The 25,219-nt window shown below is 51.0% G+C and overlaps 2 protein-coding genes across 2 annotated transcripts in view; one reads left to right on the top strand and one right to left on the bottom strand.

Annotated features, from left to right (window-relative positions):
- LOC143664274 (uncharacterized) overlaps positions 1-9,324 on the top strand; it is a 44,208-nt gene extending 34,884 nt beyond the window's left edge. The window contains exon 5 of the mRNA XM_077137957.1: positions 5,198-9,324. The gene's annotated coding sequence lies outside the window, so the exon portion shown is untranslated. The remainder of the gene's footprint in view (positions 1-5,197) is intronic.
- On the bottom strand, positions 1,668-25,076 carry SLC22A5 (solute carrier family 22 member 5). The gene is made up of 10 exons (XM_077138400.1): positions 24,635-25,076; positions 18,058-18,161; positions 11,559-11,713; positions 10,366-10,537; positions 8,956-9,082; positions 7,192-7,292; positions 5,299-5,513; positions 3,658-3,840; positions 2,502-2,637; positions 1,668-2,147 (listed from the first exon to the last, which is right to left on the bottom strand). The coding sequence occupies exons 1-10, from the start codon at positions 25,025-25,027 to the stop codon at positions 2,060-2,062; spliced, it is 1,674 nt and encodes a 557-aa protein (XP_076994515.1). The 5' UTR covers positions 25,028-25,076; the 3' UTR covers positions 1,668-2,059.
- Between the last annotated feature and the right edge of the window lie 143 nt (positions 25,077-25,219).

Raw genomic sequence — 25,219 nt, 5'->3', positions numbered from 1 at the left:
CTTTTATACCCAGGCCCATCCACACTTTCTAGCCCAAGTCTCCTTGTGGCCAATGATATATGTAACAAATACTTCTTGGTCACCATGCCAAATCCTCTCAGCCCCACCACTTACTCCAGCCACTGTTACAGGGACCCGTTCACACAGCCTTTGACCAGCTTCGTTGAGGTGCCTTGCCTTGGGCCTGCAATGTATTACCTCTCAATTTTTCTCCAGGGGATTACCTGTTTGGGACTCATGCATATGCAACCTGAATTGTGGGGAGCTAACACTTGTGGGGCCACACCTGTAAATGGGGGATGAGGACCATTAAATAAATGCTTCCACCTTTTAGCCACAATGTAGATGGTGTTGAGATGTTTTTCATCAGGCTCCTCAGAAGTTACTGATGGATGGATACCACCACCCTTGCCGCTAGCCAACCTGATGATGCATCCTTGTATTGGCTCTCCCTCCCATCCTGTTTGGCTCTCCTTGTCCTTTACCCTGCTCCCAGCAATCCTGTTTCCAAATAAGCCACCTATGTCATAGAAACACTGGTCTCTCCTCTGCTTCCAGAGGAACCCAGACTAAGACACTTGTACAAGAAGGCTGGCTCAGTCCACAATCAATAGAATAAAGATTTCTAGAACACAGGGACTGAGTATTAGCCATTGAGATGAGTCCCAAACCACTGCAAGGACTATCCCAAGCAGATACAAAGAAAAGTCAGGGGATGGTATAGCATGAGGTCACCAAATTCTGTAAAAAGATTGTAGACAGTGGCTATCATTTTATTTATTAAAATTTTTTCATTTCCTGAGGCACTTCAGTAACTTTCACAGAAATATGGTTTTTAACCAGGTGAAGTACCATATGAATATAATCAGAAGGAGTACCATGGACCATAATCAGAAAAGAGAAGTCAATTACACTGTATATAAAATATCTCCCAATGTTGCATGTCTGAAGTGATCATCTCTGAAAGACTGTGAACACAATTTGTTTTTTCTTGTAAGTTTTTCCATGGTTAGATGTCACAAAAGAAACACCTACGATGACATAATTTTTGGCCCTCAGAGAAGTGCTAGTGGCTAAGGCTGGTAAGTGTACAATCGGCAACTGCATGTTTCTGGGTAAAAAAGATACAAATTGGAGGTTAAGGAACCAGCCTTTCCTAAGTCTATTCTGAAGGGCAAATAATTTAAGGAGAAACAGACACAACAACAACCACCAAACAAAATAAACAAAACTCCAATCACAGTTTCAAGAAAAGAGACAAGTTTGCTTATCTCTCTTTCTCACTGATATACTTCCTTCAAACCATACATAAGAAGCCAAAGTAGCCAAAAGGTTTGATTCACACAGTAGTGGCAAATAAGAAAAACAGATTCAAGGATGCATTTCTTATGGGCCTGGACAAGCCCAAGTGCTTTGATCAGATGTAAACAAGTCTACCCAGAGTCATGCTGAGTGGTCCAAGAGCTTGCAGATCACTGCACTCGCCCACGTATTCTGCATCTGTATAGTCCCCTCTATCTCAATTACCTTTGTGTTTCCCAGACCCCGTGCTCTCCTGTCCTGGGGAAGCAACAGTCCCTGTTAATGTCCTTGGAACTGAGGAAGTGTCAAATTCCCTGTGAAATTATTTCTTCTGCTCTAAAGTGGACCATTACAGGTAAAAGGGAAAGGGGGCGGAAAGCTTTAATCTCCAGTGTTATCACGGGCCTTTTTAGGTAGTCTAAAATTAACTTGTAAATTTACCAGATGCCTCCCGTATTCTTTCAAATTCTACTGGTTCTAGTGGTTAGTTAACTTCGGAGGAAGTTCCAAGTCCATCATTATAATACCTGTGACTCATCTAATGTTACGTGTCCATAGCTGCAGCGTCTCTGGAGGGAAGGTACTGCTTTAGGACCACACGTAGCCTCAGCATCCGGGTACCTGTCCACAAGCATGTCAGGAGGAGGGTCAACATAATAAATAGCAAAGACCTTGTCACAGAGGGAATTGTCTGCACACGCCGTTTCTGACAAGGAGCAGCCCTTCCTCTCCAATTTCTTACTGACTGGAGGCTGGGTTAGAAGGTTGTGCTTTTAATGATTGTGGGGCTTCCTTCGTCTTCTTTTAATACCCTTGTGTGGCTTGGAGTTTGCCTGTATTTTATTCTATAGAAGCAAGCGAAACAAACGTTAGCAACACATCTGAAAAGATGCCTACCAGTCTTCAAAAAAAATGAGAACTGAGAATATTTTCACCAAGGTGGGGGCAAAATAATATAGTAGAATCTGAAAGGTTCCTCCTAGCGCTATCCTAGAGGTACCACTGCCCTGGGGCTGTACACAGTATCATGTCGAAATGGATCAAACCAGAGGATAGGCTCTAAGTACCTCTCCATTTATAACACCTCGTTCACGGTGTTTATCAGAGAGAATTTGCAAGAGCCTTTACTGCAAGAAGCTCCTAGGATCCAGCCAGGCCTGGCTGAGCACATCGACAACGTTAGGAAGGGGCCTCCTTACCCTTTGACTCTTAGCATCTGGTCAATGGTGTCTGGGAGGGGGATACCGAAGCTCTCTGGGAGGAACAAGGTGAGGATGGCTGTCAGGATGGTCAGACTTCCCATGAGAATGTAGGGTAGGAAGCGATCATAGGCACCTATGGCAAAGCACACAGAACCCTGAGCCAGGGCTACAGTCAGACTGGGTCTCCCTCCATGTCTTTCCACTTCCAGGACTCTTGAAAGGGGATCACCTGACTTCTCAGCCTTAGCGTATGCCACAGTCTGAGCTGCCAGACTGGAACCCGTCACGGCTCAGAGTAGGCACAGACGTGCCTCCATGGTGCAGGGGAGGGGTGCAGAGGGAAAGGGGGAACAGGAGCAGAGCCAAGGTAATTGCTAATTCCTATTTCACAGTGTTGGGATTCCAAGGAATTTCAGGTACTCATCCATGGACAGGTATAACTTCCCCACTACTCCAGATGTGCCACAACCTGATTGATTTGCCTTCTGGCTACACAAGGTGCTTCTGCTTGTTAGATCTTTCAGCACTGTGGGTACTCTCAGAGTAGGTGCCACCTCTCCCCAAAGATGCACTGGCTAGAGATGTCGGGGAAACTGGAGCTGCTATGAGGAAGTAATTTTGAGGAAGAGAAAACTGGTGCCCTGTTACATAAAATGGCACAAGGTAAGTCTTTACACAGGACAAACCAACTGTCTAAAGCGCTCCAAGTTATGTTAACTCTTTGTTCATCAGACCTCTGAAAGGAATATATTCCCCCCTCATGTTCATTTTAAATTCTTATTCCAAGGACAAATTTCTCCAAGTATACTGGCTCCCTAAACCACTCTGCGGTTTCTAAGGATAAGGGAACTGTATTCTCTGATGGAAGGTCTTGGATGGCTAAAACAGAAACAAAAGCCTCTCATTTTCTCATGAATTTCTAGCTAGTTTATAGGTTGTTTCCTCTTATGGACCGGAGCCTCCCCACGGTGCACCCAGACAAGGCCTCCTCACTGGGCACAGATCTGGGATGGGAGGGATTCCCCTCACTGCATGTGCTTGTTTGCCCCATTAACATGTTATCTCATGCTCACATTAAAGCCAATCAGTGCTTCCACCCACTGCTACCATGTGCCCTTGGCCTGGGACAGGTATCTTTGCCCGGGGGACTTACCAAGGTAGACGAAATAAGGAGACAGGATGCTGCCCAGGCGGGATGCTGTGGAGCTGACCCCCACACCCATGTTTCTGACGACTGTAGGGTACAGCTCGGCTGTGTACACATAGACCATGGAAAAGGCAGCGGTGACTCCGAACTTGCCCACCATTACCAGAACCGTAGACAAATAGTGCAAGGCTGGAGTGACAAAGAAAGCAAGAGTAGGCACCAACCCAAGGTATAATGCTAGTCAGAGTTCTGTTTACTTTTGCCTGAAACAAATATATTTCTCCTTTTAATTTTTTTAGGTGGGGGGGATGTACCTACAGTTTCTATAACTTCCTATTGGGGTAAGAAGCTCTATTAAGATTTCCTTCCAAGTTAATTAAAGCAGACTGGTCACTTGCAGCCCTGAGGACACGCTCAGCCTCAGGACCACTTGAGTGAGTCCCTCCATAGCCCAAATAGACCTACTTTATGGGCCAGAAGTCACTGGAAACATAGCTGTCAAGGAGTTAGTTGTGGAATTAACTAATGAATTTTAGATGACGGTAAAGGAGTTCAATTCCAACTCAGCTTATGTTTTCATGAAACAAGGACCTCAAAAAATTCATACGCCATCAGAACTCAGGAATGATCCTCCAAGCCATGCTTCTCACTGTGCCAATGAGAAGACAGGCTGGAGGGTGAGAACTTCTGTTTACATTCCTGGGCTCCTCTGGCACCCACACTGGAAGCTGATCCTGTGTAACCCCAGCCGAAGGGGCCCCCAAATGATCCCCAAAGCCATGTGTAGACTGAGAAATCTGGGCACAAAGATGGTCATCTGAGAGTCTATGAACTATTTTGCAAATTGTCAAAAAGGGCTACCTCACCCATCTGTGGGGTACCAAGATGGTTTTAAATATAAAATTCTGCTAACAGCCTATGACCCCCTAACTGGCTTCTCTTGTGTTTTTTTTTGTTTGTTTGTTTGTTTGTTTTTTACCTCTAATTCCCTCTTTCTCTGCAAACATGCCAGGCTTATTCCCTCCCCAGGGTCTCTGCTCTTGCTGTTTCTTCTTCCTGAAGGGTCCTTCCTTCTGGAGTTTCTCATGGCTTTCTTCATCAATTCAGTCTCTGCTCAACTGCCCTCCTCTTCAGAGACACTGTCTGAAATTTCTATACGTAAGCTCGCTCCCCACCATCCTAAGTTTTTATTTCATAAAATGTAACACAATCTGAACTCTAAGAAGCATTCTGTTGTCTGTCGTCTCAACTAGAATGTGAGCTCCATGAGAGGAGGTGTTTTGTCTGCCTTCCTTAGTTCTGTTTCATTAGCACTAAGCACAGTGCCTAGCTCAAAGCAGGCATTTCACAATTATTTGTTGGATAAAATGATACACGATATCTAGGAGAAAAAGTAATATGGGGATGGTTCTCTTTCCTCCCCCTTCCTCTGAGGAGGCAACTAAATATGGTCACATTAACTTGGGTACAGAGTAAAATAACCAACAACCCCCGATGGTTATAAATAATGTTCTGGTCTCAGGAGGCACTTTCTCTTGATTTTTAGGTCAAGAATGCATGTATGCAGGTGAGCTATGATGAGCATGATTTTATTCTCTTGATTAATTGGGGAAGATGACCGAAGAGGGCAGATGCACTTGGCCCTACCTGGAGGGACCAGCTGCACGAAGAGCAGAACGCTGCCACCCAGGAAGAGGGCGGTGGCGATGGAATAGCGCCGGGGCAGATACTGTAGCAGCACCCAGGCCATAATGTAAGCTGGGACTTCAACCACCGCCGAAAAGAAGCAGTTCACGAAGATGTCCCCATGCAAGTTAGGAGTATCAAGGGAAAGCCCAAAATAGCCCACGGATATGGTCATCCTGAAATACAGTGGAGAAGAAAGCTTCAGAAGCAGTATCCATGTCCCTCCCAACCTGAATAACATTTAAAATATATTTTGAGAAATGCAAAACTACTTTTCGAAGAGAATCGAATGGCAGCAGTAGATTTAACTGTGTCTAACTTCTTAGAGCAAAAGATAAATTTCCCAGCCCAAGTGGTACAGTGTAAACTCTGTGTTGGCACACTTTGGGAGCATACCATATAGAAAATATCCTAGCAGAAAGCCTTATCTAATTCATATAGATATAATCTGTTGAGAAAATAAAATTGCAACCTGCTTTTTAGCTTTAAAAATCCTTAGTTTAAGCACTTACAGAAAAGAAACCCTCTCTACTCTCCAAACCTCCCCAAACCCAGCAATTGTAGGAGTTAAGGAATGAGTAAGGTGGCAGATATCAAGTAGGGTGAGAGAAGACATGAGAGAGGAGGTAAAATAAGGGCAAACATTGGGTCAAACATTTGGAAAAAGACTGTGCAGGGTCATCTGTGGTGGCTGGCCAGGAAGAGGCTGGTCGGTGGCAGCTGGCGCGAAGTGCGCTGTGGAGAAGGGAGCTCCCAATGGCAGGGCCACGTACTGTCCCATCTGTGTGCCCTCCACTGTTCCTGGCCTTGGCTCTGCCATGAGTAGGCATCCTGATGATAACCCATTCTCTGTGTCAAGCCAGGCCTTTGTGGATTAGACTGTTTTGGACTCACCTGCAGGCTGAAACTACAGCTTGTGCAATCACGGGTAAAATTTATGTGCCCGAGTCCCTGGGAAATCTAGAGCAGGGAGGAGAGCCTGGGTGAACCACAAAGTGGTAACTCACCGCGGGCTGGCCAATCTGTGGGGCAGATGAATGCTGGCCCTGTCTTGGGGCTGGCTCAGGGGGTGGTGTGCTGCCTGAGGGATCCTGAGCCAGTCCTTGGAAATGGGTGACTCACAGTAGCCCCCAGTAAGCAAAACTGCTGGCTGCCCCAAGGCTGGTTGAATCTGGTAATAAGGACACTGAAATGAAGTCTGTTCTTCTCATCACCTTATCACCATTCACCAAGTAGCCTCCGATTGTCTCTATAATCCCAGGGTCTGGTCGCTGGACAAAAGCTATCCAAGACCTGGACATGTTCCCTTGCTCTGGCAATTTGCAAATCCCTTCCTGACACACTTGTTACAATGCCTTGTAAGGAGCCTGAGGAGGATGTCTCACCAGGCCTTGCCTCCCGGATAGTCTCTGAATATCCCAGTGGGAGGAGGCTCAGTCTCACGTCTGCATTTCCAGAAGTACTGAGCAACCTCTGGGACTAGAGGATATGGCATCTTCACTTGGATCCTTCTTAAAAGCCTCACCTGTGTTCCTCAACCACTGTCTGACTGGGTAGGAGGGACAGGAACTAAGCAAGGATCCAAAGGAGCAAGGAGTCACCTCGGGAGCTGGAGTGATCCCAAAAGATCCTGTATTTCCCCCCAAAGCCTCCACGATAGTTTTCATTCTCCTTTTCTGAGATTCCATCAATTTTAGGATTGCAGCATGCCCACTTTGTCCGTTGCAAGGTACATCCCTTTCACTTTCTGATACCACAGGCTTTCAATTCTGCCCTGAGACACGCCTGTAAAGGAGACGGCTGATGGCCACTTCTGCTCTGTCTGGAAGCCGCAGGCAGGTCTCACTTACGCACCAGAGAATTATGGACATGACAGTGACCATCCGGATATTCCGGGTTCGGAGCAGATCCAGAATGCTGTGGGACTGCTGCTTCTTGGAACTCAGGTCTTGCAGCTGCAGGAACAATATGGAAAGGTACGGGAGGGTCGGCATCCAGTAACACATAAGAAACCCTTGCGTCTTAGCTTTGTATGTCTGAAGTTGGGGAATGTTTTATGTTTCTCCTCTGAAAAGAAAAGCAGTAAGTATGGTGATTGGATCAGAGCCGCTGATGGTTTCCCCAGGCCTTGTCAACAACAAAGCAGAGTGAACGAGAATGAGGAGGAAAAGGAGGTGCTCTGGGGATGCAGCAAAGGCTGAGGACCACACCGGCAGCTCTTCCCTGCGCCGCCCAATCCTCCCGCCAGGACCACATTCCAGGGAGGCCTCGAGAACTCCTTCCCAAAGTTGGCTCCCTGCCCTCTGGGTCAGAGATGGAAACTGGCTGATCTGATATTTTAAAATAATTAACGATTTAATCCTCATCTCATGTGGTTACTGGTCTATTTCCATGGATTTTTTTTTTCAAATAGAAAAGCAGGAAAATTGACCTCAGCTTCACCCAGAGTAACTTCCTATAAAATTCAGCACAGCCGAGGCCATTAATAAACCACACGTCTAAACACACTGATGCTGTCTTCTTAAACAAACCCAGCTTTAGAGCTTGTTTTTCCTGACTTAGCAGTTCAACAGAAGGTCACCTTTTGACTTAAAGGGTTCCCTGAAATAGCCTTATTTCCTCAAAGATGATAGTTTCTTAGTGGGACTTCTGGGCTCACCCAGAATGACCCCTCACTTAAAAGCCATGCAGGACATTTCTGTGACACTCCAACACTGCCCTCAGAACAGAGCCCTTTCCGGTACATGCTACGTGGGAGATGTCAATGGGCCACAGCGGTGCTGTGAAGCCAGCAGGGCTGCCCGCAACCACTGCCTCTCTGCTGTACAATAACTGGCCCCTCTTTCCCAAGATCCAGGTCTGCCGCAGAGTCCTCAGCACCTCGGAGTGCCTGCTGCGCCCACTCCAGCACGAATGCTGGGGGCTGTTCCCACGGCCCTTCCTGTCACCGGTTCTGCTTCCTGGTCTTCTCAGTGAAGTCACAGATACATTCTAGAACCACAGAAACCAGCATGTACAGCTTCTCGCCTCTCCTGGTAGTCATGAGACTGAAGAAAACTGCCTGCTGCGTGCGGAAGGGGTAGAAGGAGAGAGGGAACAGGAAGGAGAAGCAAGAACCAGGAACCAGGCAGAAGAAAATGCTTGTGGTGGGTGACAGCAGGGCTTGCTGGGTGAGGCAGGCAAGGGAGGGGAGAATGTCTAAAAGGACCTGGCTCCGAGATGCAAGGAGCAAACGGGCCACTGGTAAGGAGAAAGAGACTGACGTTTCTTACCCCAAATGTTTTTGTGCTTCTGATTTTACAGACTGGATCTTTTTTTTTTCTTTTAAGATGACAAACCACCTTAGGCATAAGAAACAATGACTTCCCCAAACGCTGATTTCGTGAAGGTCCTGTTACTAATAGAGGAGGTTTACAATAAAAAATAATGGCTAAATTATATAATTGCGTAGAAAGGAAGTAAAGTATGAAAACCTGAAATCCATGGGAGAAGTGAAAAGAATTGGGCAGCTGGTACCTTCTCGGTGTGTGCATCACCGCGGGGCCTTCCCTAGGGAGGGTGTGTTTCGGGGGGAGGCTGCCCTCAGATCGAGTCCTGCCAGCCCCATGCAGTGCTTACCTCTGATGGGTCGAAGATGGTTGGGGGCGCTGCCACCCCATTGATTTTGGCGGCCTTGTGGATAATCACCTCTGCCTCTTCAAATCGTCCCTGAGAGATGAGCCAGCGGGGGGACTCGGGGATGAACCTGGAAACACAAGGGTAACCTCACCCTAACGAGGCTGTGGCGTGAGTGGGAAACGAGGTTTTGGAACCAGACTAGGTGTGTGGCGTGCTTGGTGTGGACGAGCCAGAAGCCAAGAGCTGTTTCACAGTGCAGTCCTGACCTGGTTGCACAATACTGGGGAGCGGGGGCTACACACCACGAGGGGGCCCTACCCTGGCTACCCACCACCAATTCCTAAGACCAGCGATAGCCCCTGCCGGGCGCCAGCCCAGACCCTGCCTTGAGGTTCTTGCTGTCCTCCCAGCCCCGGCCCCGGCCCTGCTGCAGCTTCTGTCCAGGCCCTAGGCCCCCCGTGCCTCTTCCCCCTCCACTCCTGATCCATCCCATACACCTGTCAGACTCCCTAAAACAAGCTTATCCAGGCACCTGAGTGCTCTGAGCCTGTTATCTTCTATCTCATGGTGACCAGGCAGCCCCTTGCCCTTCTGTTGTGACCAGAACCCACCACGTGCCGGGTCTCCTCCCCCATCTAGCCTAGAAATGCTCTCAGCTCCCCGCCCAGTGCGCTCAGCTTCCCTGACTGCCAGGGGCGAGTCCGGCTCAGCCCCTCAGCCTGGCTTCCTTTCCGCCTGTGCACCTCCTCTGTCCTGGATCAGCTACTTCCTTCCCGCAGCCCCGAGGCTGCTCCCTGTCACTACTCTCCACCCTCTCTGCCCCGCCCTCCCTCTCCCACCCTCATACCCTCACCCCGGTCATGGTTCTCCCCCTCCCCATCATGGCTCTCCACCCCCCAACCCTCAGCGACAAAGGCCAGGAATAGGGCCTGTGCGGTCTTGCCCTTGGGGCTGGGCACTTTCTGGAGGCCTGGCCAGACCCCACCATCTCACAGCCACACCTTCTGGCTCTCCCTGCCCTCGGGAACCTCAGAGCCCGGCTGGGAACAAGTCTGTTGGGGTCAAGAGATTTCCTTCTGTTTCGGGTTTTGTGAGCATGGGGAAGACATTGGGAAAGCACTTAGAAATAGCCTGCCGTTCCCGGGATCTGCGGGCCGCTACTGCCCTCTGCCGGCGGGGAGGGGGCTGGGGGCAGAGGGGGCGGGGGGAGCGGGGAGGGGCGGGGGGGAGCGGGGAGGGTGGTGGTGGGAGGGGCGGGGGAGCGGGGAGGGTGGTGGTGGGGGGTGCTGGGGGAGCGGGGAGAAAGGGGTGCCGGCGGGGGGGGGGGGAGCGAGGACGTGGGGGGGGAGCGAGGAGGGCGGGGTGCCGGCGGGGGTGGGGTTGGCGCGCGGGCGCAGGATTCGCACTCACCACCATAGGGGTGCGCACAGCAGCCCTGGCGCGGTCAGCGCCAGCAGCAGCGTCTGCCACTCCCGGAAGAAGTAAGCGAACAGCGGCAGCAGCATGTAGCCAACGGCATAGAATATGCACACGCCCAGCGTGGAGAAGATGATGCGGACCGACTTGCCAAGGATCTCGGTTCCTGTTCAAAACAAGGGAGGAATCACGTTAGCATTTTAATTTGGTTTATTTCCTCATTAACCCTCTACGGTATCATTTTCACCTTACAGACGGGAGGGGAGGGAGAGGAGGGGGAGAGGAGAGGGGAGGGGAGAGGAGGGAGGGGAGGGGGAGAGGAGAGGAGAGGAGAGGGGAGAGGAGAGGGGAGGGGAGGGGAGGGGAGGGGGAGAGGAGAGGGGAGGGGAGGGGAGGGGAGGGGTTCTGAACCTATCTTCTGGGAGGAGGCTGGGCGTCGGCGCTCGCCAACTGCTCTCAAGTGAACATTTCACCACTTTCTTAAACCATCTGCCAAAGACGCCACAGTCGGCCCCCACATTTAATCCTTACTCATGAGTAAGAAATTATTAAAAGTGAAGTCGCTACTAAGAGGAAGAGGGAAAATGCTCCTTTCAACAATACAACTCAAGGAACCCAAAGACCGATGGGGTAGAGTCGGTTCCTTCACTGAGAGAGGGAACTTCGCAGTGGTAACAAGCAGCACGCTGGAGCCAAGGCCCGCTGTGTGCGCAGGGGACTGAGCCCTGCAGGTGACAACGCCCATTCCTTCCACTTTTTCTTGTCAGTAACTTGTGCTTGGCCCCAGTGTCGTGCAGAGGAGGCAGCCTCCCACCTTGGCAGGCTCACCTTTCCAGCCCTCACTCCTCAAGCCACACCTCCCTCTTCCCCGAGGGGCCTTGCCAGGGCAGTGGCAGCCCTTTCTACTGGCGCTCTCTGGCGAGTCCTTACTAAGATGCCCACAGAGTACAAACAAGACCAAGCGCCATATCTCAGAGGCCAGAAAGGCTTTCTGCTGCTGGGGACCCAAGGCTGGTTGCTTGTCTGACTCAGTTTCCCTGCCTTTATCTTGGCATCAAGAAGCTCTGTTCAGTGTCACTAGGGACCGTTTTCCCTTTAGGGACACCCCACCTATCTCCAGAAAGGTGGGTGGTGGTGTGACAGCAAAACACAGGATCAAGTACTCAACTCCAACTTGATGGCCATACCCAGGACAAAAGCTGCCACATAGTTGGAAATCTGGCCCATGCCTACGAGGACAAACAGCACGGCGAACATCTCGAAGTTCACTGAGAAGATCTGCAGGAAGCTGAAGCCGGTCTGCATGCCCATGGTCACAAACAGCACGTTCTTCCGACCAAACCTGGGAAGAAGAGGCGAGTGCCAGGGACCTCGGTGGGAGAGGCAGCAGGGACAGCCCCGGAAGAGAGGCTTCCCCACACCCATGGGGCAGGGCAGACTGTCTCAGACCCCAGCTCCTGTGGCTTAACTCCCCTCCCCACTTCCTATAAGTATGATGACTGCAGGGGATCAATGAATTCATAATGATATTTGAAAAATAATGTCCAGTCAACTTTGGAGGACGAAGGGGAAACAATTCATACCATCAAAACTGATAAAGGGAAAAAAGCATTTGTCCTGAACTTCCTTATGAACTGTGTGCATCACACCCACTAGCAGATGAGGGAAAGTGTCACTGTTGTAAAAATATTGCAGCTACCAAATGAAAAAGGAGTGGGACAGAATTAGCATATCACCATTTTACAACCCTCCCCCCAACGAATTAGCAGATGCAGGCCTACGTATCAATGACTGCTAGCATAGAGACAGCAGACGCGGAGTGCCTCCCACAGTCCTCGAAGGAGACTGAACCCGACTCTGACTGAGCCCCTGGGTCCAGCTGCCAATTTGCAAGAAATACAGAGAACAGAGACATCTGCTGTACTGCACCGTGAGTGTGCAATCGGCAAAATCCAAGCTCTACAGACTGGGAAACAGCCCAGAGTGCTTCAACAGATAAAGTGCAAGGCAAAGAAAGGGATAGAGAGAGAAGCCATAGATTAAGAACATCACATTTTGTAAAGTGGGCACAACTAAGCTTGTGTGTAAGGCCCACATTTGGATGATAAAACTACTAAAACACACACACACAGAAGGAAGTGATTATTTTAAAAGTCAGGACATAGGTTATTTATGGGGGAGGGAGGGCATTGCAATTGGGAGGGTCACATGGACAGGGCTTATGGGTAGCCAGTAAAGTTCTATTTCTTAATTGGTGGTGGTTATAATGTTATTTGCCCTGGAATGATTCATTTAAGCCATACATTTGTTCTGTGTGGTTTTCTCTAACTGTGTCTATTTTATAATAACAAGGGAGCTCAGAAGACTTCCTGGACTCAGGAGCCTGGGAAGATGAGAATGCAGCGGGAGCCACTGCCCGGGCTGGGTCTGACAGCATGTCTGTGTCTCCAGGTGAAGGCAGGGTGGAGGGGTGAGCTGTCCAGGTAGCCTGATGCCTGCAGGGCCAGCATCCAGAAACGACTTGTGGAGTCATTCCTAAGCCATGTCTCGTAGCTTGGGCTCCTTCCACCAGCCTAGCTTCCCCTGGCAGCTCTGAGGAGCCATCTGAGAGTCAAAGTGCATTCTTTTAGCCCACTCCTTCTGCTCTGGGTGCCTCTTATCAGGCACGGAGCAAAGGTCAATCCCAGCAGGGTCCTGTCTGGCTGAGTCTCCCAAGTGCACAAGTCAAGTGCTGAGATGGCACATGATGGTGCAGATTTTACTTTTTCTTAGCTTTTGAGTGTAGTACCCCAGAAAGTAGGGGGAAAATCCAGCCCAAACTTGACTGTGCTGCCATTTTTAAAACTCTTTCACAAACAACGCGGCAGCTGTGGTCTCGATTTCCCAGTCTGGAACTCAGGACTGGAAGGGAGGGAATCATACAGAGCAGTGGTTTCCAACTGAGCTTTCGAATCCAGAGGCTCCTGGAGGGAAAGGCGAGGCTGCGTGGGAACTCTGGGCCCTTTCCCATCCCAACTAAAGCAGCTCTGCCTTTTATCTGTCCGGTATATTGTGCTTTCCAGGGTCACCATAAAAACCTATGGAAGTCGCCCATGCAATCCCAGTTACTGTCTGCATGTCGTAGTGGGGAAATGCACCTTTTTCTTGATTGGGGAAAACAGGGCCCAGAGGTGCTCAGGGAAGCTCCCCAAAGAGTATTTGCCATCCTCTAGCTTGTCTAGAGTATGGTTCTCCACTAGGGTGAGGGGTGGGGAGCGGCAAGGGGATTTTACTCACACACACACACCAGTCTAGAGACACTGCTGACGTTACAACTGGAGAAGGGGGCGTGGTACTGACCTCTAGTGGGGACGGACCAGAGATGCTGCGGACCAACCCACAGTGCACCGGACCAGCACCTGCCCCACGCAAGGAATTATCCGGCTCAAAATGCCAGCCGTGAGGAGGCTGAGAAACCCTGTCTAGGAGACTCCCCTCCCCTTCAATGTTCTATAACAAGAGCACAATCAAGGGGCGGTTCCTAACCAAAGGCAGCAGGTGTGACCTCTACCTGCACTGCACCTTCCTGAGGGCCCGCTGGGATGGGAGGGGGACACAAGCCCAGGGGAGCCTTACACACAGCCAGTCCCTGGTGGGCTGGGGCTGGGGCCTGAAGGGCTCACTTTTAAAACAGGTCAACAAAATAGAGAATGCACACATACCCACTAGAACCTACCAGGAAATATCAGTCCACTTCTCAAACTCAGCGGTCAGATAAAAAGATTTGATGACCCATGATGAATTTAATTTCTCTTGAATTTCAAGCTTCTTAATGAGCCAGTAAGAAGTCTAACCCTTTGTCCTATATAAAAAGTTTCTGCTGATACCCTAGATGAGCTGAGGGCACGAATCTACTGCTCTTAGGTAATTTGCTTGGCTTAGATTTGAGAGCTGGCTTACTCAGAAGTAATATGATCAGGAGCTGCCCATCCCATGGAGTCCTGGGCCTCCTATGGGGCTGTGGACGTGCTCAAGGTGTGGCGTGGGAAGGCAGCAGCTACAGCCAGAGCAGCCATGCTTTTACCTATTTCACTTACTGGACTTACGAGTATTGTAAAAGAAGAGGTTCCACTACCAAATCTTTATAAACGGTTTGAAGAACACCATTAGCTCTTCTGAAGCCTAAGGTAGTCTTCAACATACCCGTGGATTTTGTTTCTCCCACTTCCTTGGGAGCACGCCTTTTGGACCTCAAACGCACTCGCCAAGCAATCCTGGTGCTACACAGGAACCTCGTTCTTAGGCCATCCCACAAAGACAGACATGCCACAACACCGATGACCCAGGAAAATGCACAGTTCCCATGCCGAATTTGGGATGTCCTCTCCTTGACTTTCAAACTAAGGTAGCTCCTCTGAGCCTCGGCTGCCACCCAGCTCCATGAATGGGACTGAGAGGCCCCCAAGCTCAGTCCTGGGCCTCCCGTCTCCTCACTCGATACCAAATCGCATACATGGGCCTTTGATGATGAGGGTCTGTGTGATGGCAGTTTCCAAATGTGTTCTCCACTCAGAGGTCTTGTAGTCTCCCCAAATTCGGTAGGCTCTAAGTCAACCCAGTAGCTTTTCCCACAAACCTGGTCCTCTTCTAGAGTTCTCTGTCTTAAAGAAGGCCTTCCCCAGCCACCAGGCTGTGCAGGCCACAATCTCCTTCGCCTCCTTGCCATATACAATCCAACCCTAAGTCCTGCTGGTTTTCCCACTTCTCTTTACATCTCCCCCCATCCTCCTAGGTCCAGCCACCATCATCCCTGTGTGAACTACTGAGATGGCCTTGTAACTGGTTTCTCTGCAACCCCTCTTGCTTTCCTTCAATCCTTTCACCACAAGGTTGTAAAATAATCTTTTAAAAAATGCAAATCTGGTTAGATCAACCTCCTGCTTTAAAAAACTTTCAGTAGCTCCCCAACTGCTCTGTGACTAGAACCCAAACACCTAACCGTGATCTCCTGAGTCCTGTCTGCTCTTCTGCCCTGGCCTCTGCCTGCCTCTCCACCCTCACCTCTCCATCACACTCCACACCCCTACCACAATGGACGTTTTTCTCAGTTCGGAAAGGTGCATGCTCCCTTGAGCCTAAGCTTTGCACATGCTGTTCTCTCTGCCCAGAGCGCTCTTTCCTCTCACCACCTCTTTAACTGGCTGAGTTTTACTCATTTTCAAATCTCAGCTCACGCTTTACCTCCTCAGGGAAGTGTAGAAGCCAAGTGTTAAAACAAGACCTGCACAATTTGTTGGAAGCAGCTGGCCTCAGGATGGCGGCAGTAAACTGTGGAGACTGTTAGGTAGAGCAGTCTGGGAGGAAGAGAATGTTTGTTTACCCCAAATGGTTATTTTAAGTATGAAGGAAGAACACTGAAAGATAAGAACTTTGTTCCCTCAGGAAATGCATGCATGCCTATTGTCATCCTGTGGTATATAACCAGGATCTGGTTAAGAAGAAAATTGTCTGAAGTCTGTCTGAAGTAAACTCAAGCTTCAGACCCCCTAAGCCCGTCTGTGTCTTTCTTTCTTTCTTTCTTCCTTTCTTTTTTCTCATCATTCCTTAACATCCTTCAAGCTCCGTTTCAATAGGAAGCAACACGGAAGCCTTCCCAGACCTCTTCTGTTAGGTGCTCGCTCAGCACCTCGTGCTTCTCCTCTGTCTCACTTACCACAACAAAGGGTAACAGTTAGTTGATTAATGACTTGTTTTATACATTCTGCCTGGCAAGAAGGCAAATTCTAGGAAATCAGGGACCTAGAACAGTGGTCCACACAAAATAAAGAGGGACCAACATTATGGACTTTGGGTCAAGACGATCTGGGCCCACAACACAACTTTGCCACTTGCCAGCTATGTGACCTTGGGCAAGCTATTTAACCTCTCTGAGCTTCATTACCCCCATCTGTAAAATGGGGAGAAAAATCCTATTTCACAGGGTGATGAGGATCAAGCATTATTTTTTTTTATTTGTATAGTGCTTACAGAAGTATCTGGCTCATATGAGGTGCTACATATTTGTTAAAAAAAAAATATGAGTAGGGCAGTACAACAGTGGCTCAAAGGCAGAATTCTCACCTGCCATGCCGGAGACCCGGGTTCAAGTCCGGGAGCCTGGCCCGTGCCAAAAAAAAAAAAAAAAACACACACATATACATATATACACATATGTACATACATACATATATATATAAGTAATCAGGGGGATGCAAGGGTAGTTCAGTGATACAATTCTTACCTGCCATGTGTGAGACCTGGGTTCGAGTCCCAGTCCATGCACTTTCCAGAAAAAAAAAATTTCAACTAATGGTGCTGTAATGGTGAGATGGTCACAAGGGAAAAGAACGAAATGTGTCCCCCCATACAGCATTTTATATATATATATATGTATAAATATCAATTGATGCTTTACCTAGATTAAGGATATGGGGAAACAAAGGCCTTTCCTCCAAAGAAGCAAGTGACTCGGGATCTGCTAGAATCATCACCTAACTGTCCCGGCCGATTACTAAACTCTTTCATGCTCACTGATGACTGCAGGAATTTTCTACTTTTTCAAATCACTAGATGACACCCTGGAAAAGACAAATCTAGTGGAAAAGGCACATATTTAAGCTTCTCATGAAGAAAGACCTCTCAGGTAAAGACAATAATCCACAGATGTAAATATTGCAAAACAACACCCTGCGTTTGTGCTACAGGATAAACTAAACGGTTTTGTTCTTAAGATGGGAAGACTCTCCTCCTGGACTTCTCTGTGACAGATCCCAGGCAAAAGTCCTGGGAGGACACCGAGCCTCCTCTCCCCTGGGTGCCCCACGGATTCTGTGGGAGTCCTCATCCATGCCAGTGCAGCCAACAGCCTTCCTAAAAGCCGTGCTCTTGCCTCGGGCTTCTCTGACAGATCCTGAAGCTCCCAGGTGGGAAGACACAGCAAAATAGACTCCTCGGAGAACTTCACGAAAGCTACGGACCTTTCCCGGGAAAAATGCTCACACATAACAATCTCTAAAATGTGGCCCATAATTGCAAAGGCTAAGGGATTCCACAAACCAGCAGGAATGGAGTTTGCCTCTCACGGCACTTGCTTATGAGAAATGAGTCCAAACAGTACTCTTCCTCCTTGCTGCGAAGTGCCAGAAGCGCAGGCCTAGCAGTAAGGGGAGTCAGCCTGGTGGACACGAGAGCCCTGCCCATCACCCCGCCGCTGGCTGGCGGTCTCCTCCCACCACGCAGAGAGGAGGCTGGTCTTCTCAGGAAGACAGAGGTACCTGGAGCACCACTAAAGATCCATCACACGGCAGGTGCACGTGTACCTGGCATCCACCTCTCCCACACTTAGCGACACGAGGGAGTCACGCTCATCCAGGGCAGGCCAGCCAGGCTAGTGCAGAAGTGACTCACGGCATATTTCCTGGTGGACTGCATCGTGAGTACACTTGGCAAGGGGAACTCAGGTTTCTCTACTCGGCAAGAATGAGGGAGTGGGAGGTGTCGGCTCTTTCCTTTGGTATGGAGGCAATGCACAGATGCTGCTTCCCCTCCTTTTAAAACACAAGGCCCTGGGCTGAGAGCCCACCACACACCACCAGCTGAAGCCAAGGACCCGGCACCTGCCAGCGCTCTGCTGGGGTCCCCTGCGGCTGCAGGCGACAGACACCTTACCTGTCTGAGAGCTGCCCCGAAATGAAGGAGCCCACCAGCACACCCACGAAAAACAAGGAGGTGGTGAGCGGGGCCTTCCAGTCGTCATCACACACCAGGTTCCACTGCAAGAGGAGCAAAGCCGCGTGTCACTCACTTCTCAAAACACTGTTCTAAATTCTAAGGCCTCTTGGAAAATGAAATCAGAGCACCCTGCAGGGGCGCGGATGAGCTGGGCACCCTTGCTCAGTGGAGGGCAGGACACTGGCATGGACAGCACAGGACGGACACTGGAGGGGGCTCAGGGGCCCTGCGGGTCAGGGCATCCAGCACGGGCTTAGGCCTAGAGGGCCAGCGAGCACTGCCCACCCCTGCTCCTTCAGCTCTGCGCAGCTCCGACCCTGGGCCAATGACCTCAAGTCCTTCAGGCGACATCTTGAACTGGAATCCCTGACTCTGCACACACACACACACGCACACGCACAAACAATAAAAGGCCCAATGACGGCCAGAGTTTTGAGCTGGGAGTCAGGAAACTGGGTTCCAGCTTGTGCTGTACAGTTCACTGGCTGTCCAACCTCAGATGAGATTTTGTCCCTCAGAGTGCCTTCATTCCCTCATCTAGAAAACAGGATAGGCATAGGAAACAGGCTGCACTACTTGAGTTTCCCAGTGCTCAGTGTGTGGTTCCATCTGTAGTCACCATGAATAGGGAAAGAGGTCTGTGGGCAAGGGAGGAGGCAAATGGGGAAGCAGCCAGACACTCAGACATGGGTCACCCCAGCCTAACAAGAAGCCAAAAGGAGGAAGAAAAGCCAAAACAGGAAACATGATGGTTCCCAGAAAAACATTTTCCAGAACAGAGAGCTGGCATTTGGTGGTAACAAGGAAGCTGTATAGAGCTACAGTCTCCCCGCAGGGAATCCAGACCCCGGCCTGCCCCCCATGGAGCCCGCTGGCTTCCCAGTGAGCAGCAAAGGCATGAAGAGCGTACACCTCCTGGGACAAAGCCTCTCGCCCAGGTCGGTGACAGAGGGGTACACAGGCCTACGTCTCGGCTGTGTGGCTCCCTGTACACACAGCTCTGGCACCTGCAGGGGGGAGAGGGCAGGGCCCAGGCTGGGCGGGAAGAGCCCTACAGCAGGTGGAAGGTGCCCTCGGGCCCCATGGCTCTCCATCCTGGAATAAAGCTGCATAGGGAGGGCTGAACTGGGAGTGGGGTGGTAGTCCCCACCCCAGGGAGGAACTGGGGGCGTTCAACCCCCGAATCTGGAAGAAGCCCAGACTAGCAGGAGTCAAGAGCGGCAGAGGAGCCAGGCCTGATGATAAGCTGGATTTCCCAGGCCCCACCTCTGCAGCCTCTGTGGCACCAGTACCCAGATACTGTCTCTCTGGGGAGGGCAGGGGGTGGGTGTTCCCGGGACAGCTCCCATCCGGACATGGCTGCTAACACCAGGAGCAGGAGCAGTAGGGGAGTCAAGGTAAGGCTATCCAAAGTGGGTATCTCCCTTCCCTCACTCCCATCCCAGGCCTACTCTTGTTAGGCAGAGCTTCAGGGACCAGATTTTGGCTGCTGCCACTCAGATTTGATGGGATCTTTCTCACAGCTAGCATGCATTACTTCTGCAGCACAAAGACAGAAAAATGAATACAGATGCAGCAGCTGTTTTTCAACAGGTCTCCCGCAAAAGTTGTGGACTGACTGATGGAGCTGAGCAAGTCTAGAACTACAAAAGGACTTCAGCAGTGAGTTCTGGGCTTGTGGCCACTGTCCTCCAGCTCAGGCCCCCCAGCAGCAGCTTCTACAGGGAGTTTAAGGCTGTTGGGGCCAGCTGCCACCTGGAGCCCGCGGGGCACAGGTGATGTGGTGCTCCTCTAGGACAGGTCCCCAGGGCACCCTGCACTCCCTCAGCCTGGCCCCCTCTGCTTGGCCCAGCCTGCCCTACCCCAGGAGGCTATGATTAATCAAGGAGGAGCCTGTTCTCTCTCCAGCACTAACAACCCTTGACAATGCTTGGGGCCTTCCTAAAACAAATGTGCCTTAGCACTGCCTCCCTCCTGGCCAGACGGGTGGGGTTGGGAAAGATGACAGGCCTCAAAAATGAGCACAAGAGCAGACACGAAATGGGTCCCAGCCCACCCCACCCACCCACTCACCTGTAAGTACCAGGCGGACTCCAGTGGGCTCCAGGACTTACCCGCATCCTCCTAAGGAGAACTCAGAGGAGATACCCACGGGGGCCAGGCTAAGTACCTCCTGCTTAATGTGTTTACAAAAGTATGTAGTGTTTCCTTATTTACCTCCTGGCTCTGGATGCTCAGAACTGAAAGTGCGGGTTTAAGGCTCAGGTGGCGAGCCTGGCATCATTACCCTCTGGCTGGCCGAGCTGTGCAGTCCCAACCTGAAAACCCTGGAAGCAACTCTGGCCTGGGCTTGGACTTGTGATTTCCAGGTCAGAAATATGCCTCTCTAGCAGTGATGGCTTCATGAGTGGACACGTATGTCAGAGCATTTCAAACTGTACACTTTAAGTATGTTCAGTTTATGTCAATTATACCATAATAAAGCTGTTAGAATTTTGAACACGAAAGAGAAACATACCTCATACTCAGTATGTAATTGGTGCTGCTTCTCGGTAATGGGAAATAGAGATACAAGCTAGTTCCCTGGGACTAAATGTTCTTACCTATGAGTTGGCCGGAAGGTACTAACAATAGGGTCTGTGCCCACAAAGTAAGGTTCTTCCCTGAAATGTGCCTAGCCTGACCCCATCGGGTCAAACTCACTGGTTAGCACCACAGGGTAGTGAATGCCACGTGTTTCTATGCACATTTCATTCAGCTCCCTGCTGCAATTAATGGATCCTTGCCAGAAGGCTGGCAGGGCAAAGACATGATGTATTTGCTATCCTATCCCCTACACTGCCTGGTGGTGCCCCCCACAAACATCCGTAGCTGTGTACAGGTGAGTGCCTGCATGGGAGGTGAAAGGGCTGTCAATCTTTAACAACATGTTCAGGCTGGGCTCGAGGGCTTGGCCTCCCAAAGTCCAAATGGACCCTGAACTTCATTCTCTAAATAAATTATTTTCTTTGCTCCCCCATCTCCTGCCCCATGTTAACTGTGTGACCCTGATCCAGAATGTCGGCTCTAGACGAGGAAAGGGGATCCATCCTACCAGTCCTGGGAAGTCAGGTCTGAATAGCTAACTGCACACACAGGGGCCAAGCAGATGGCTTCTCTGGGTTGTCACGTAGCTGCGACGGCAGGGATGAGGGTCTGTGCTTCCAGCCAGTGGGAGAAAAAGGCAGCAAAGGCAGAGCCACAGGCACAAGCTCCCGGTGCATTTAGTTTTGTCCACCCCAGAGTCAGGCCCTGGCACCTCCCAGCTGCTACGGCTTTTCCTTCAGGCAGGCCTGTGGAGAACAGGGGGGGCTCCCATCTTCCAAGGCGTCTGTGCACCAGCCAGGGCTGACAGAAAAGCTAGTCAAGACAAAGAGGCCTTCTAGAACAACAGGGAAGGCACTGGAGTCCTGTCAAGGACTGGGGCAAAGGGCTTCCTTGAAGTAAAGACAGGAAGGAGGCAAGGGGATGCAGAGGGCTGCTGGGCTTAGCTGAAGGAGCCCAAATCATGGGTGCCAAAAGAGTTCTAAGTGTCCAAGGAACCTCTCTGGCTGCAGGCAGGCTGGCCTGGGCTATGGTGAAATTGAAAAGCCTGAGGAACTGCCTAAGCAATCCTGGGGTGAGAAGCACTCAGGGACTGGAGAAGCACTGCAGGGTCCGGTGGCTGACTCCCCAGCACCCCGGGGACGACAGAGACCAGGCATGCTGAGAAGCAACTGAACTACCAAACTACTCCTGAAACACTAAAGCACCTAACCAGTTTCACTTCCTAAATACTGATCCTGTCTTTCCATCAACCCCAACGCCTTGTTCCTGATCCACCCTAGGCAGTGGGGATGGGTGGGGGCAGTGGGGCAGGAGGGATTATGTTTCCTCTAAAATATTTCAGTCAATCCTATTCGCTACCTGCCCCCCCAAGTTTACCTTCTATGAATTAAACTGTCCTCCTTTTGCTCAGTTCTTAAGCTTTAGAGATTACTTAAGTTGTTCATTAATCCATCAGTAACATTTTTCTTGAGTCCCCACTCTATATCCGGCAATGTGTCAGGAATTGCAAGGGAGGCAAAGATGCAAACCTACCACAAAGGTCACTACTACGTGCACATACTTTAACTGCAACACAGGAAAAAAAAGAACAGGAAACGTGAGGTTTTAGTCTTCTCTTGAGAAATTTGAATAGGAATCCAATAGCTGTGTACTTAGAAACACAACTATGTATGATCTGGGGCAGACGACAGGTTTGGGGACCCTTAGCAGGCATGGGACTAGCCACGGTGGTTATAAGAAAACGAAGCTTATTAAAATAGAACCACCGGAATGTTGACGGAACAGCATCCCACAGTGACCACGCACCTGAGTGGAACCAGCAGCCTTGAACTCAGACATTAAGCATCCCCAAACAAAGGACGAAGTAAAGTATTCATCTTGCCTCCCAGCAAAGACTGACACCCTATAAGTAGGTGAAAGGGTATGCGGCTCTTATGAAACTAAGACAGATAAATAAAAAGGCTAAATATAAAAAAGTAAAGACAGGCACTGGCAGCAAAGTAGCTCAGGATCCCACGGGCACAGCCAGTCCCTGGGAGCTCATCACTGCCAGCGCTGCCACCACTCTTCCCCGAAGGCAGGCTGGGCAAGCGAAGCAAGAGCAAACGACTAGAGAAAGCCCAAGGACCCTCAGAGATTGGGGTAAAATCCAAACAGATGCCAGGAGCTGCTTCTGAGTTCACTCCTTCCTTGGGATGCCAGAGGCCGAAGGATTTCTGTATCATGGAGTCTAGCTTCCCCTCTGTGGCCCCTGCCTGCAACCCCAGGAGCAGCTTCTGCCTCCACGGCCCTTGCTGGCTTCCAGGAAGGTAGCAGACTGTACTGTGAAGCTGGGACCCAGGACTCACGTCAACTGAAAATTCCAATTCTTTGTACCCTCTTGGGCCACAATGCCATCTGTCACCTCTACACGTTGCCCTATGCGCCCTCCCCAGCCCTCAACATAACTGATGATCTCCTTTTTTTGTCAAGTAATGATGCCTCAGGATTCTAGAAGCATATCATCAGCTGAGAAATCCCAGTGGGGCTCAGGTCCCCTACATATATATGGAGCCTACTACATATATATGGAGCAGGCAAGCACAGGAGCCGAGACATCAAACTTCTAAACATACAGTGAAAACACACCATGACACATTATTGGCTCAGACAGTGAGTCCCTGGGGACAGCTCTGGGTGATGGCTGCCAGCTTGAAGGATGACAGTCCAAAGGGCAGCTTCCAGGGCCTCCGGAGTCTCTGTCATCCCCTTTGAAGTCCTAGGAAGGAATCCCTGCACACGCACGTCTCCAGAATGGTTGATTCCATGAAGCTGGAGAGGCAGCCCTCCTGTGTATTCTCACGAACCCCAAGTCTTTCCTATCTGGGTCCGTTCCAGAGTCCTATAACTGTTTAATAGTCCATCTTCTGTCCTGGTCAGTGGTGCACTGAGGGTAGGGTCTACCAAGCAAGCAGAGGCCTGACACCCAGTGAGCCCAGGTGTCCCATCAGGAAGGGCTCTTTTCGTTTTCCTGCTGTGACTCCAGAGGATCAGAGCACCTTTGTCTAAGACACAAAGCAACAGCCACATACTTGCATGGTCATCACAGCATATGGCTAGCAGTAATGACTGCAGGTTTACCGGGGGACAAGGCCACCCAAACAGAACACCCAAGGGGTTGGGGAATGAGAAAGTTTCCCCTCCCCCGCACCCTCTTCCCCTCATGAATTGAAGACCAGAAAGAAATCTGGCCAATGACTTTGCCTCAGAAAATCCTAGAAAATATTCCAGGTCAAGAAGTCACCCTAAAAAGATTTTTGGATGCATGCATCCATTGACCATGGTCATTCCTTGGTCAGTAATAACAGACCAAGGTAAACAATTCATTATGGGACACAGGTATACTGTCATTTTTTTTGCAAAGTAGGTGGAGGAAGGAGTGATTGGAGAAAGGAGGGAAGAGAGAGTTTTAAACACGTTTCCTTTAACTTTAGAAGTTCAGGAAAGAAGGGGAATTATATCCCCTTTCTCTGGACAGTTGACAGGAAGCTAATGGAAAAACGGTGACAGCTTGGCTCAAGTCCTGGCCCTGCTCTCCACCACCTCCGCCCCCATCCGGAGGAGGTAAGTTCCTGACCACCCAGGGCATTGGAGTCTGTGAAGCATCGCCCAGGGTCCCCTAGGGCCTTCTTGGTTCTCCCTGCAAGGGCGCCATCGGGATGGGCGGCCAGCCTGACACCCACAGTGTGAGAAGCACGCTCCAGGTGGAGTCACCTCGCCGCGTTCCCCGAGCCACCTGGCTGAAGGATGCCCATCACCAGGGAGTAACGTGCTGGAGGAGGGGGAGTGACAGGGTCCAGTGCGCACCTGGCGCGGGGCCGCGCGTTCGGGCACCGTGAGGGTCCCCTCCGCGCCCCGCTCCCCAGCCCCGGCGGGGGCCTGCACCCACCTCGGTCACGATGGTGGACAGGTAAACGTCCTGGCTGAACTCCCAGCCGTCCAAGCAGCTCTCCTGCTCCAGCTGCTCCAGGTCCACGTCGCGTCCGGGCGCCAACCCGAGCGCGGAGAAGTTGGTGAGCAGCGCGAGCCGGTAGCGGCGGCAGCTGTGGGGCACCTGGCGGCCGTCCTGCAGCCGCAGCGGGATACTGTGGTTGCGCCACGCGCCGCTCAGGTTGGCCGCGGCCGGCACCCGGCAGCGGTGCTCGGGGGTCCCCGCCAGGAACACCACTGATATGCCGTTGAAGCCATTGGGGATGATGCTGGCGCTGAGCAGGAAGAAGATGAGGCGCTGGAAGGGCCCCCACTCGCCCAGGAAGGCGATCACCTCGTCGTAGTCCCGCATGCCGCCCTCCGCGGCCCGCGCCCTGCGGCCCAGGGCTGGGGACTCGGCGGCGCGCAGGGGCGGGGCGCAGCGGGCGCGGGCGTGTGCGCGTGTGCGCGTGCGCGCTGGGCACCCCACTGCTCCACCGCGCCCGGGACTGGCCGGACACCGGCCCAGACGAGGGAAGGCTGGCTGGCTCCCGCCGCCGCAGCG

The sequence above is a fragment of the Tamandua tetradactyla genome, chromosome 20 (genome assembly GCF_023851605.1).
Source record: "Tamandua tetradactyla isolate mTamTet1 chromosome 20, mTamTet1.pri, whole genome shotgun sequence".
NCBI lineage: Eukaryota > Metazoa > Chordata > Mammalia > Pilosa > Myrmecophagidae > Tamandua > Tamandua tetradactyla.
This window is presented reverse-complemented; position numbering and strand designations above follow the sequence as displayed.

Coding starts and splice junctions, on each gene's coding strand:
- SLC22A5 (XM_077138400.1), bottom strand. CDS start 25,027: ATGCGGGACTACGACGAGGTGATCGCCTTCCTGGGCGAGTGGGGGCCC. Junction 7,293..8,955: donor CCATCTTCGACCCATCAGAG/GTAAGCACTGCA, acceptor TTGTTCCTGCAG/CTGCAAGACCTGAGTTCCAA. Junction 2,148..2,501: donor CAGATGCTAAGAGTCAAAGG/GTAAGGAGGCCC, acceptor TTGCTTCTATAG/AATAAAATACAGGCAAACTC.